Raw genomic sequence first — 13,343 nt, forward strand, 5'->3', positions numbered from 1 at the left:
ACTATTAGTGAGGTTTTCAGTGGCATATTGCTCATTTTTCACTAAATATTTGTTTATTCTGACAAAATTAGGCTATCAGTCTCACACTCATGACTGTACTTTTGACCTAGACCAAGCTATCTATATTCCTTCCAGTATGCTAATTTTACCTTACATTTACACTGAGTGGCCAGATTATCATGATCTCCGAATGCATAATAATCTGGCCACTCAGTGTATATCCTATATAATAAAAGGCTAATATGCAAATTGTCCCCTCGACCAGGAGTTCAACCAGCAGGCAGTCCAACCAACCACCCATTCCCTTCCCCCTGACCAGGCTGGCCAGACCCACCCATGCACAAATTAATGCACCGGGCCTATAATACACGCACAAACACACACACACTGAGTGGCCAGATTACTATGCATTCAGAGATCATAATAATCTGGCCACTCAGTGTATATGGTATTTTTCAAAATGTATGAGTAGCTATCATCTTGTCCTCGGGGTTACTGTCTGTCATTTTATTCCCATTTTACAAATGAGGAAATTAAAATTTTAAAAAGCAATTTGCCCTAGCCAGTGTGGCTCAGTGAATAGAGCATCGGCCTGCGAACTGAAGGGTCCCACGTTCGATTCCAGTCAAGGGCATGTACCTTGGCTGGGCACATCCCCAGTAGGGAGTGTGTAGGAGGCAGCTAATCGATGTTTCTAACTCTCTTTCCCTCTCCCTTGCTTTCTATAGAAAATAAATAAAATATATTTTCAAAATTAAAAAAGCAATTTTCTTAGTGTTAAAAATATATTTTTTTTGTTTTAACGAAGAAAGAAAGAAGGGGGAAATAAAATAACTTTAAAAACATTTTTTAATTTAAACCATATTAGCTAAGACTCTTGAAGCAACTTTTTCTCAAGAAGTCTACATATATAAATGTAGAATTTCCAGAAGAACAAGCTTCAGAAAGTATAAGCAGAGGAGGTAAAATCCATTATTTTTAAAAGTTTAGGTGGAAAAGCAGGAATCTTGTCTGTAAATTTTCATCTATGATTGGCAACTCTCACTGATCATACCTGTATCAGGAAAGCAATTGTAGAATCATCTTCATAATTAACTTCTGAATAGTAGAGCCGCTTAAGTAAATATTTGTACTTCAAAAATGATTCCCGTTGTCGAGTCTCATTATCAAGGCTAATACAGTTACGACACCGATATACACGGTGTGCGGTGGATGATATAGCAAACTCTGTGGACGGTAAGTAGAGCTGGCAACTGTGGCAAAAGTAAATCTTCTTATAATATTTCAGTGGATCTTGAGGGACCTAAATAGTAAAAATAAATACATATATTTATATTAATTATATAAAGAGAGTGAGAGAAAGATGTAAATAAAAACCAGGTCAAATACCACCCAAAAGAAGCACGGTAGGCTAACATCTTAGAACGAGATAAAAAGTTGGTTAATTATTTTTAAAATATGTTTTTATTGATTTCAGAGAAAGAAAGGAAGAAGGAGAGAGTGTTGCAGAATTTACCAGGTGACCAGAAAATGCAGGAGGAGTATTGGAGATTCAGGAAAAAACCCTTTATTTGAAGCAGCGCTGCTGGCTCAAGGATTCGAAGATCCAAAACCAGAACAACTTAAACAATGAGATTACTCCTTACATATATTTCTAAATTCTTTGTTTCCTTACTTCCAGGCTTCACAGCCCCTCCTGAGTTCGTAGGAATGGGAAAGTAAGATTACAGCTAAAGGCCTGGCCTGGGTGGTGCTAGTGACCTCCCCTCTAGCTAAGCTGTTAACTTCTTGGTTGGTGGCCCTTGTAAACTGGGAGTATCTAGAACACATGTGTCAAACACAAGGCCCGCGGGCCAAATCCATCCCACCAGGCCTTGCAATGTGGCCCGCACCGCGCTGTCATCACTGCTCTCCGCTGCGTTTCCATCACAATGACAGTTTATGACTGTTCAGTAAACCATTCGGCCCGCGATTTAGGCTGGATTTTAGATTTTGGCCCCTTCTCTGATTGAGTTCGACACCCCTAATCTAGAAAAACAGATCATTGCCTAAAGAAGTTCTTTAGGCTGACAAGAATGCACTAGGACTTCAGTCAGTAGCACAGATGCAGACTGCTGGCTCCCCCTATATTGCTTCTCAAGAGAGAGGGAAACATGATCAGCAGCCTCCTGCACACTCCCTACTGGGGATGGACCCCACAGTCCAGGGACGGGCCCTGACCTGACCAGGAGTTGAACCAGCGACCTTCTGGTGCTTAGGCCAAAGCTCAACAAACTGAGCCACACTATCTGAGCAAAAGTTGGTTAATTTTTAAAGTCACACTTTCCCTTTAACTTCTTATTATATACAAAATTTAAACTTGAAGCAGTATTTATCAATATTTATACTGCCAAAATATTAAAAACCTGTAGTATTCATCAATCTTTGGATAGATGTAGTGAAATCACATAGAAAATTAATTGACTGAAAGAAAATTAGTAAGTGAAGACTTTGGGTTGCAAAACAGTAAGAAAACCTTCCAAGTGCTTTGGCGCTTATTTTTAAGAAGAATTTAGAATTTTGGTGTTATGCTACACTAATTAATCCTACAGGCAACTAGATTAACATATAAGTAAAAGCCCACTAAACCAATTGTTCTTATTCATTCAGCTTAACAATAAATTTGGATAGGCTCAATGATCAATTTTCAAAATTTGAAACTCTGTATCACATGGTAGTTCTATTTTTATCTTTTTGAGAAAATTCCATACTGTTTTTCCACAATGTTGATACCAGTTTACACATCCAGTGATAGTGCACAAGAATTCCCTTTTCTCTATATCCTTGTCAAAACTTATCTTTTGTCTTTATCACTTTGCAGTTTTGATTTGCATTCCCCTGATGACTGAGCACTTTTCATGTGCATGGTGGTCATTTCTCTATTCTTTGGAAAATGTCTCTTAAGGTCCTTTGCTCATTTCAAAGTGGATTAAAATTGTTTTGCTACTGAGTTGTAAAAGCTCCAGATAAATGGTTGGCAATATTTTCTCCTATTTCATAGGTTGTCTTTCACTTTGTTGACTGTTTCTTTTACTCTGCTTTTTAGTTTCATGCAATCTCATTTGTCTGATTTTGCTTTCATTGCCTTTGCTTTTGGTGTCATGACTAAAAAGTCATTGTCAAACCAACATCAAAAATCATTTTCCCTGTTTCCTCCCAGTAGATTTAGTTTCAGGTCCTACATTTAAGTCATTAATCCATTTTGAGTTGATTTTTTTTTATGTGGAGAAATATAAGAATCTATTTTTTTTTTTTTTTGTATGTGGTTATCTAGTTTTCTCAATCTTATTTATTGAAGAGACTATGTTTTTCTCCATTATGCTCTTGGCTTCTATGTCAAATATTAGTTGACCTTAAATGTGTAGGTTTTTTCTGGCTAGTCTGTATCATTGATCTATATGTCTCTTTTTAAGGCAATACCATACTGTTTTAATTATATTATTATAGCTTTTAAATATAGTTTTAAATCAGAAAGCATCATGTCTCCAATTTTGTTCTTCTTTCTCAAGATTGTTTTGGTTACTAAGAATCTTTTCTGTGAAAAATGCCATTGGAATTTTGAAAGTGATTGCACTAAACTTGTAGGTCAGTTTGGGTAGTACAGACATTTTAACAATATTAATTCTTCCAAAAAGATTTAGCAATACAAAACAAACACCAAAGCATGATCCATTTTTTAAAAAAAATGTATTTTATTGATTTTGTACAGAGAGGAAGGGATAGAGATAGAAAGTTAGAAACATCGATGAGAGAGAGTCATCGATCAGCTGCCTCTTGCACATGCCCTATTGGGGATATGCCTGCAACCAAGGTACATGCCCTTGACCAGAATCGAACTTGGGACCTTTCAGTCCCCAAGCAGACGCTCTAACCATTGAGCCAAACTGGTTTCAGCGGCATGATCCATTTTAAAAATGGATAAATTCAATTTCATCAAAATCAAATACTTATGCTCTGTTAAAGATGTTGTGTAGAGAATAGAAAGCCACCCCACAAACTAAAATGAGGTATTTACAAATCATTTATCTTACAAATGGCTTGTATGTAAAATATTCAAAGAATTTTCATAATTCAATGAATAAGAAAACAAATAGTCCAACTAAAAAAAAAAGAAAAGATATATGCAAACAGTTCACCAAAGAGATATATGTATGGCAAAAAAAAAAATAAAAGAATAAAAAGATGTTTATTAGTCACTAGGAAAATGGAGATTTAAAAAATAATGGGATACTACTTCACATCTATTAGAATAAAATTAAAATAAAACTTGAGTGGTGACAAACAGACAAAACAACTCTCATACATTGAGATGTGAATACAATATTGTACAGCCAGTTTAGAAAAAATGCTTGTTAGTGTCTTATAAAAGTACATATGCATATACCATATGATTCAAAATATCCCACTTTCTAGGCATTTAACCCCAATTAATTTACACAAAAATTCATTATCAAGTGTTTGTAGTTATTTTATTCACAAAACCACAAAACTCTAAACAACTCAATGCTCTACAACTGTGAGTAGATAAACTTTGGTACATCCTGACAATAAAGATACAAACCACTGATATACTGAAAACCATAGGTGAATTTCAAATGCAATATGCTAAATAAAGGAAGCCAATCTCAAAAGATTACATGTTGTTTCACTTCTATGACATTCTGGGTTTGGTAAAACCATAAAAACAAAATGCAGATCAGTACCAAAGGTTACCAAAGGTTAGGGGCCAAGGAAAAGGTTGACTACGAGGTAACAGCAGCGTGAGGGAATTTGGGAAGGTAATAAGACTTCTTTAATCTTGATTGTGCTATTGGTTATATGACTCTCTGAGTTGGTCAAAACTCACCAAAAAAAGTGAATTTTACCAAAGGTAACTAACAAAGTGAATAAAACTATATAATGTTATGTATAGAATATAAAATTCTATTACGTTACTACAAACATATAAAAACTAAATAAGTCTATAGAAAAAGCTAGAGGTTAGCCTACAGACAAATGAAACATTGATTTAAATTTAAAATAATAAAATGGGAAACTTTTCTCTTGAATTTTTGTTATATCTCAATATTCTTTTCCAATACAATTACATTTTAAACATTCATTTAAAAATAAAAATATAAAAATTAGATAATTTTCATTTTTATAAACATTTTGATTAACTATTAAGATATTTGTGTGTCAAAAAGCAAAACAGATATTCAGTCAGCTTCTTAAGTAAATTACAACTCTACAAATAATCATTGGAATAAAACGCTATTTAGAATTCTTTAGTAAACTACCCCTAAAAATATTTTAAACAGTTTTGTACAGTAAGAAGGCAATCAGGCATTTATCTTAGCTTCAGAAAGCAAAAGCCCTACTGAAACCTAAACATGCTGGAGTTGGAGAAGACAGTTTAATTCAGACACACGTTACAGGATAGCTACATGGATTAGTATTCTAAGGGAATACAAACCAGGTGCATGTAGAATCTCAGAGATGCAGGATCTCTAAGGCCTCATGAAGGAGGGACATGTGAACTGAGTCTTAGGAAATGAATTAGGACTTGGCTGGGTGAAGGAGGCAGACAGCACTCCAGATGGAAGTAACAGTACGTGCAAAAGCATGAAGGTGTGAGAGGTGACGATACAGTCAACATAGTGCAATATTTAACTAGAAATTTGATTCAGATATTAGGGAAGAAGTCAAGATTGGAAATACACAGAAGGTAAATGTTTAATTCATCAACACAAAAAATAATCATTCAAAAGAGATTTCACAATAAGATGGTCTTGCACATGGACCCCAAGTAAAGTGTTAAAGCAAACTTTGAATAGTCTTTCATTTACTATATCACATCCTAGAATTTTGAGAAAGCGATACAGGAAAAAATTGAGTACCTTAAGGTGTCTTGCAACTTCTGCATTAAACAAAGGTGTTTTGATGTAATGAAAAAACAATGTCGCAATTCTCTTTCTGAGCCCTTCAAGGTTATCATCTTTGACTCCTCTCATCATAAGGTCAACCTCTCTGTCAATCAATTCTAGAATTTCCTGAGTCAATTTACATTCATGTTCCTATTTAAGACACACACAAAAATATTCACTATAGAACTTTAAGAATCAGTTTTTTTAATTACCACCAAAGAAACTAAAATGAGACTCCAGAAGAAATGAAACATCACTGATAACAATATAAACTGGCACGATTAATTATTATCTAGTAGGGTTTAAGACATGCACAATCTACAACCCAGCAATTCCGTAAGTGCTTTAGAGAAATGTGCATATGGAGTCATTGCGCACAGTGACTCCAAAGTAGAAAATAACCAGAGCCATAAATAAGTTAATTACGTAAATAAGTGATAGTTATATACCAGAATATTATCTGATGTAAGGAAATAATTAAACTACAGCTATATACAATAACAACTTTCAGTCTTACATATTAATGTTGAACAAAAGAATCAAGGCACAAAATAGTACATATAGTATCATCCCATTTAAATAAAATACAAAAATAAGCAACATAACCATATTTATATTTTTTTAGAAATGTACACAGAAGTGATAAAGAAAAGAAATTACCACCATGAAAGCCAGTGTGATGTACTGCTAGCTGAAAAGAGGGTGAACTGCCATTATAAATAGAAAGTGGACACCAGCAATGTTGGTTCTATCCTGTTTTGGATCCAGAAGGAGGTTACATGGTTGATGGCTTTATGTTCGTTAGACTGCACATACATGTCTTCACATATTGTCTGCATGCTAATATAATTCACAATAATTTTTAATAAAGTAATAGAAATGAGTGTGGCTAAATAAGAAAGCCCTAGGTAAGAGTTAAGTGATCAGGTAGAAAGATTGATAAGTAGTCAAATACAAGTTGCTCCAACTGCCTCACAGAGGATCATGAGAAATGAGTGAGCCAGTTACCAATTCTCTTCTGTACTTTTTAATAAATTCTTGGCATAGCTAATATGTGAGTCTACATCAGTGGTCCTTGAGCCTGAAGGCACATTAGAAGGACCTGGGGGAGGGTTAAAGATGTTAAACATTGATTTCACACTTGAGATCTAATTTAACTACCTTGAAATGGAGCCTAAATATTATTTCTAATCATTCTCATATCCTCTTTCTTTCTATGTGTATGGGGAGGCAGAAGGTCTATGTGTCTGTGTCTGTCTGTCCGCCACTTTCTCCTTTTCAAGCTCTCTAGATGATTCTAATGTGTACTCAGGTTCAAGATTCACTGGTCTATATTAGCAATTGTCATCAAAATAATACCTATTATTTATTGAGGGATTTTTATTTGTAAGTACTGAGACATACAGATTATATTTTTATTTTATATATACATACATATATATATATATATATGCACAAACATAGATATATTTATATCCTTAACTAATTTTACAAATTAATTGAAACTGATTTTCAGAAATATTAAGTAACTTATCTAAGGTTGCACAGCCATAAATGAATAAAAGCCAGAATTTGAATTGTTCTTGAAGGCCTCAATCGTCCATCATAATATCCTACATAATAAAACCCTAATGTGCAAATCAACCAAATGGTGGAATGACCAATGGAACAACCAATTACTATGATGCACACTGACCACCAGGGGACAGACGCTCAACACAGAAGCTGTCCTCGGGTGGTCAGTGTGTTCCTCCTGTGAGAACGCCATTCAGCCAGAAGCTAGGCTCATGGCTGGTGAGTGCAGTGACCCTGGCTGGAGCCTCTCCCATCTCCCCTGCAGGTGGGCAGTAAGGAGCAAGGGGTCCCAGACTGCAAGAGCCTCAAACTGCGAGAGGGATGTCCTCCTGCTGGCTTAGACCCAATCCCCGGGGGTATAGGGCCTAAGCTGCCAGGCGGACATCCTCCAGGGGGTCCGGACTGCGAGAGGGCGCAGGCTGGGCTGAGGGAGCCCCCCACCACAGTTCATGAATTTTGTGCACCAGGCCTCTGGTTCTTAAATAAAGGCACATGTGGGTATAATAGCTTAAACATGTTGTTGAAGAGATGAATAATTTATCTTTTATAAACCACCCTTTGTTTTTTAATTAGCCAGATATTGGTTCTAATTATGTTAGATAAGAGGATTTCTACTAGATTCCCCACCTGCACTCCCTTTTTAACAATTTAGATATGCTTATTTCCTACCTCTGGATCTATTGCTTCACCCTCTCTTCCTAAGTACAATGGTATTTTAAGGCCACTCACTACAGGAACATCTTTGAAAGAGTAGTTCAGGACAAAGGCACTCAGTGCCTCTGCCCTCAAAATGGGAAGGAATCCGAGACCTGTGTAGATTTATCTCCCAATAAGAACCATTTACTCAACTACTTAATATGTCATAAGAACTTGGTGTATTTTGGTCTTGTTTTTTTCTCAACAGAATAACCTGTTCTTTGCAGTTAGGAAACAAAGAACCTACACAAGGTATCTAAGCATTTTACTGATGAAATTCTTAGATTGCAATCATATGATTCTCCTAGATAGATTTTAATATAGCTGACAATTTTCAGTTATTATTTATAATGAACCCCTGGTTATAATTTGGATATCTATATCTATATGCTTTGAGAATTTGGCTCATATTGATGACCAAAATAGACACGCAATTCAGTTATCCAATCCATTGCCTATCTATAACCTTTATAATAGTTAAAACAGATGGTAATTTAGAAACAACTTATATCTTTATAAAGATATATAAATTGAAGATGCCTTATAAATTTAGTGAACAGAAAATCATTTTCAGAAGCCAAATATTTTAGCTGAATTGCCCACTTAATTTACCTATATTGACAAAAACATATGATCAATATTGCCTTCAATTTGAGTATTTCTTGGGAACTTGACCTGTGATATCTGTTTCATTTTCATTAAAAGCAGGACTAAAACACACAAAATCAATATTAAATGAGGGAGAAAAACAAAAATACTTACACTAATGCTGCTTTAAAACTGCTAAAAATAAAATTTTCATTAATGACTGTTAAAACATATAGACAACCTAAGCTTGTTTGGCTCAGTGGATAGAGTGTCAGTCAGCCTGTGGACTAAAAAGTCCCAGGTTCGATTCCTCGATTCCAGTCAAGGCATATAACCAGGCTGCAGGCTTGATCCCCAGTACAGAGTATGCAGGAGGCAGTTGATCAATGATTCTCTCTCATCATTGATGTTTCTCTCTCCTCTCTCTCTCTCTCTCTCTCTCTCTCTCTCTCTCTCTCTCTCTCTCTCTCTCTTTCCCTGTCCCTTCCTCTCTGAAATCAATAAAAAAATATGTTAAAAAACAAACAAATATATAGACAATAGCTGCTGTTTTACTGAACTGAGTTGAATATTAATCCCATGCAATGTATTTGCATATATTTGCTTCACTGCATATATATAAAAATACATTTACATTTAGAATGTCTATTGTGCTATTTTTACATTTATTATGTGCCATAATACATAGTTTGAGAACTTTTAGACAAATATCCATGCATAGCCTATATCCTCTCCAAATTATACCAAAACAATATAGTTGTTGACAAATTTATGTAAACATTTATCAATCATTTTTATAGTTACTGAATGCAAATATCTTATTTATTTCACTCTACAATTTTTTTTATTGATAGTGCTAAGAATACCCCAAAACTAAGAGAGAGTTAATGTACCTTCACAGTATGTTTAAGTGTTAAGAGTACGTCCAGTCTCTCATCTTGCGAGAGATTTTTCAGCATAATGCACTTATAGATGTTTTGAAGCTCTCTGGCTCTGATAGTGTACTGTGTATCCATCTCAATTATTTTGCCATCAACTCTTCTCCATGTTTTCGGAGCTGAACACTTAAAAAATAAATATTATAATTATCAGTTAGTTAAAGGCTAAAATATAACCTTGTTTTTTTCTATTAAAAGTTTACCTTAATTATCATGTGCTTTATAAATAAGAGTATCACTAAAATATCAGAAAATTAATTGAAGAATTTGGAGACCATGGGACAGTAAGACATTTTGAGGAAAAAATATGAGAGAGCTGTTCAGCATATAAAGTATAAATGCTTCTACAGGATTCAGATTTTGCTACTAATTTGTACTGGCTGGTACTTTGAATGGCTTGAAGAGTGCATGAAAAAACTCATTACCAACATTTAGAATGTTTTTAAAAGTTATCTGCTCAGTTCAATTATACTGAGTTGTGTAAATGTCTTGGTCGTGCCTTGCCAACTAAAGACCACCTTTGTTGGTGGAGCTATTGTTACAGTCCTCAGTGGGTTAAGCCAAAAGAACTCTGTGAGTTTTAGTTTTGTTTCCTAGATAAATAAATCTACCAAAAGTTTACAATTCTTCACAAAGCAGATGTCCATAATGAAGCGGCTTTACTCGGCTATCTTAGCAGTTGCTATGGTCCTTGCTCCCTGATAATGGCTAAGAGTCTCAGTTTTTATTTCCAAATCTGGCGTGGTACCTCCCAACTGAGCCCACCTCCATAACCGAGGGTGAAAACTAGAGTTCACCTGCCCTGAAGTTCCTGACTACTTCCAGGCTAAGAATTCAGAGACCAGAGACAGGAAGTGGAGAAAGTCCTCCGCAACTCGGACCACCAGCACAGTCTTAATGACTAGTATTAAGTTTGGGTTTGCCAATGCTCCTATTCCCGCCTTTAAGATGCATTCACCTGGAAATTTCCCTGTGAAAACTCATAGTCTATTTGCTCTTCCACTTTAAGGTATAAAGCTGCTGTTTCTCTCCCTGATTGTACTCTATCAGGAAAAAGGCTCTCTCTCTTACCATGACTATTAGTTGTTCAGATTTTGATTGGTAATCGCTTTGGAGACCTGTAGTCCAATTGCCATACTTGCAACCATTCAAATCTTAGGTTTGATATAATTTAGAGTTTAAATAAAATCCCAGGTGTTGGAACAAATTATCAGGAATGTAGTCTAGCCAAATGAAGAAATAATATTAAGATGCACTTGGTATGACAGTATTATGAGAAATTTATAGTTATAGCATCAATTTACCTTTTATTATTTTACATTTCATATTAGATAAGTTACATTGAGAACTACAAAGTAACCTTTGAAAAAATATTTGATCCCTGGCTGGTGTAGTTCGTTTGGCTCAATGCAGAGGGCATACAGGAGACAGCTGATAGATGTTTCTCTCTCTCTCACTGACATTTCACTCTCTCTCTCCCTCTCACTTCCGCTCTCTATAAGGAAAATAAAAACATATTTATAAAAATAAATCAACTATATTTGACATGATAATGACATCATTTTCTAGTTAAAGCCAAAATGAATCAGAACTTTTAGATTCTCAATTCTAGTTTTAATTCAGCAAATGTGAAGCATCAGCCCTATAATTCATCATATTTTAAAGCATAACTGTAGTATTAAATAATGTATTATTCATTAGTGGGCTGATAGAATTAAGCAAATTTATTAAGAATTACAAAACATATATAGCTCAATAATAAAGTGTTTTATCACTTAATTATTATTAATTGAAATAAAAATATTGTTTTAAATTGGATATAGCCTTGAATGGGATAGGCTTCAGAATGTTATTAAAGTTTAATGCTTGTTTCAAAGCTCTTTTTAAAAGTTTTAAGGAATAAGCAATCTTAAGATAAGTTTTCTATTGCAACATTCTAAAGTCTAACTAATTTAATATGCAATTTTCCTCAGGGTGGTTCTGTTAAATGTAATCTTCAAGTAATGTGGATGATACCTTTTGCTCTGCAGGTGATAATTTATTTCATTTGTAATAATCCATGTATATTAACCTTTTAATGAAATACCTAGTGTAAGAAACATGCCTCTGATTCATCTTCATAGAAAAGAAACAGCATGTGGCCAGGCGGTGACTGAATTTCCCCAGAGCAAACAGGGGGTGGGGTGTGGGGAGAAGGTATGAGAGCTGTGCACGGGGCTGACAGCACATTTTCCTGCAAGATTCCCCTAAACAAAGGGAGGTGGAGACAGCTAGAAAGATCTCAGCCCAATGTTTTAAATGGCCCAAATGGGAGACAGCAAGACCTAGGAGGCATATTAAGAAACAGGTGACCAAATAGTACTCAGCCAATGAGGAACCGGAGGAGGGACTAGATAAATAGGCCCTGTTCCCTCCCCCATGTGTGTTCCTGTACAATGGGCACCCATTGTCCAGAGTATTATTAAAAGTCTCATTTTCGCCTGTTTCTGTTTCCCAGTCCGTCATTCGAAATTCGGACAGGTGAACCATTTCTCACACCTATTTTATCTACTACATTGTATTTTATCCAGCTGGTGGGTTGATTTAACTCTACCTTACCTCCAAGTTTTTAGCCCCATCTAAATAGGATGATACAGTAATATCTTGAATTTTTCCAAATATATATTCAACATTCTGAACCTTCCCATCATTTAATTTTCAGCTCAAACTCTATTCCTAACTACTATGGTCTGAACCAATAAAATTACTAGTACCTGAAATCTTATTTTACTTTCACACACACACACACACACACACACACACACACACGCAGTATTTTTATTTCAATTGCTTGGGACAATAAAATTTGTGTCCAAATTGTTCTATAATTATTTTATGTTTGTTAATTCTATATCTCCCCAAAGATTATAAGAATAAATGTTTCAGTTGTGTATATGTCACAGGGTTAACAGTACTCATTAATTCAACGCACTAATATTTATTGTGTTTACTGTACATCCGTCAGCACACTAAGTATCTAGTAGATAAAATACTGTCTTGATTTCAAGGACTCTCAAATCTAATGAGATATAAAAATAAGAAAATAAGTAACAAAAAAGAATTATGCTTGATGGTTGCAGGTAAATAAGTAATTAACTGATGAAAAAAAATAGAATCTGAGAGGAAACCCAAAGAAAAACTAGGAGGTAGCCAGAGTAAAAGGAATAATGAGTGATAGATACAAAGAATCCTAGATTTGAAGTTCAAGTTCCCTGGTGTTGGCACTGCGAAGATATTAAAAATCTGTTTGGCAAAGCTTTTTTATACAGGATTTATTTCTGCCAACACTGACAATTTGGTCTTCAAACCTACGCTTCTTTGATTTCAGGTCTTAAGATGTTTTGTTGTTGTTTTTTTACTCTGATGTAGGAAAATGTCAACTCTGCTGATTTCTTTTTCCTGTTTCCTTTCTTCCTTTGAAAGCTTTGGCTGTACTAGGAGGTGCACAACGACGCTGTTCTTAAATTGGCTCTGAAAACAGGAGCGTAATAAATTCCACTCAGCGGCCAACAAAAGAGACAGCACGACGCTGTTGGAGAGAAAGAGAAGAACAGCAGGAAGA

At 35.1% G+C, this 13,343-nt stretch overlaps 1 protein-coding gene across 1 annotated transcript in view; it reads right to left on the bottom strand.

Moving 5' to 3' along the window:
* Positions 1 to 13,343, bottom strand: part of IQUB (IQ motif and ubiquitin domain containing) — a 53,947-nt gene that overhangs the window by 9,673 nt on the left and 30,931 nt on the right. Inside the window, exons 9-11 of the mRNA XM_045576449.1 lie at positions 9,698 to 9,868; positions 5,919 to 6,095; positions 1,055 to 1,303 (exon numbers count right to left, since the gene is read on the bottom strand). Of these exons, the coding sequence (XP_045432405.1) occupies positions 1,055 to 1,303; positions 5,919 to 6,095; positions 9,698 to 9,868 (597 nt within the window). The remainder of the gene's footprint in view (positions 1 to 1,054; positions 1,304 to 5,918; positions 6,096 to 9,697; positions 9,869 to 13,343) is intronic.

Source organism: Pipistrellus kuhlii, unplaced genomic scaffold (assembly GCF_014108245.1).
Source record: "Pipistrellus kuhlii isolate mPipKuh1 unplaced genomic scaffold, mPipKuh1.p scaffold_m20_p_10, whole genome shotgun sequence".
Classification (NCBI taxonomy): Eukaryota; Metazoa; Chordata; class Mammalia; order Chiroptera; family Vespertilionidae; genus Pipistrellus; species Pipistrellus kuhlii.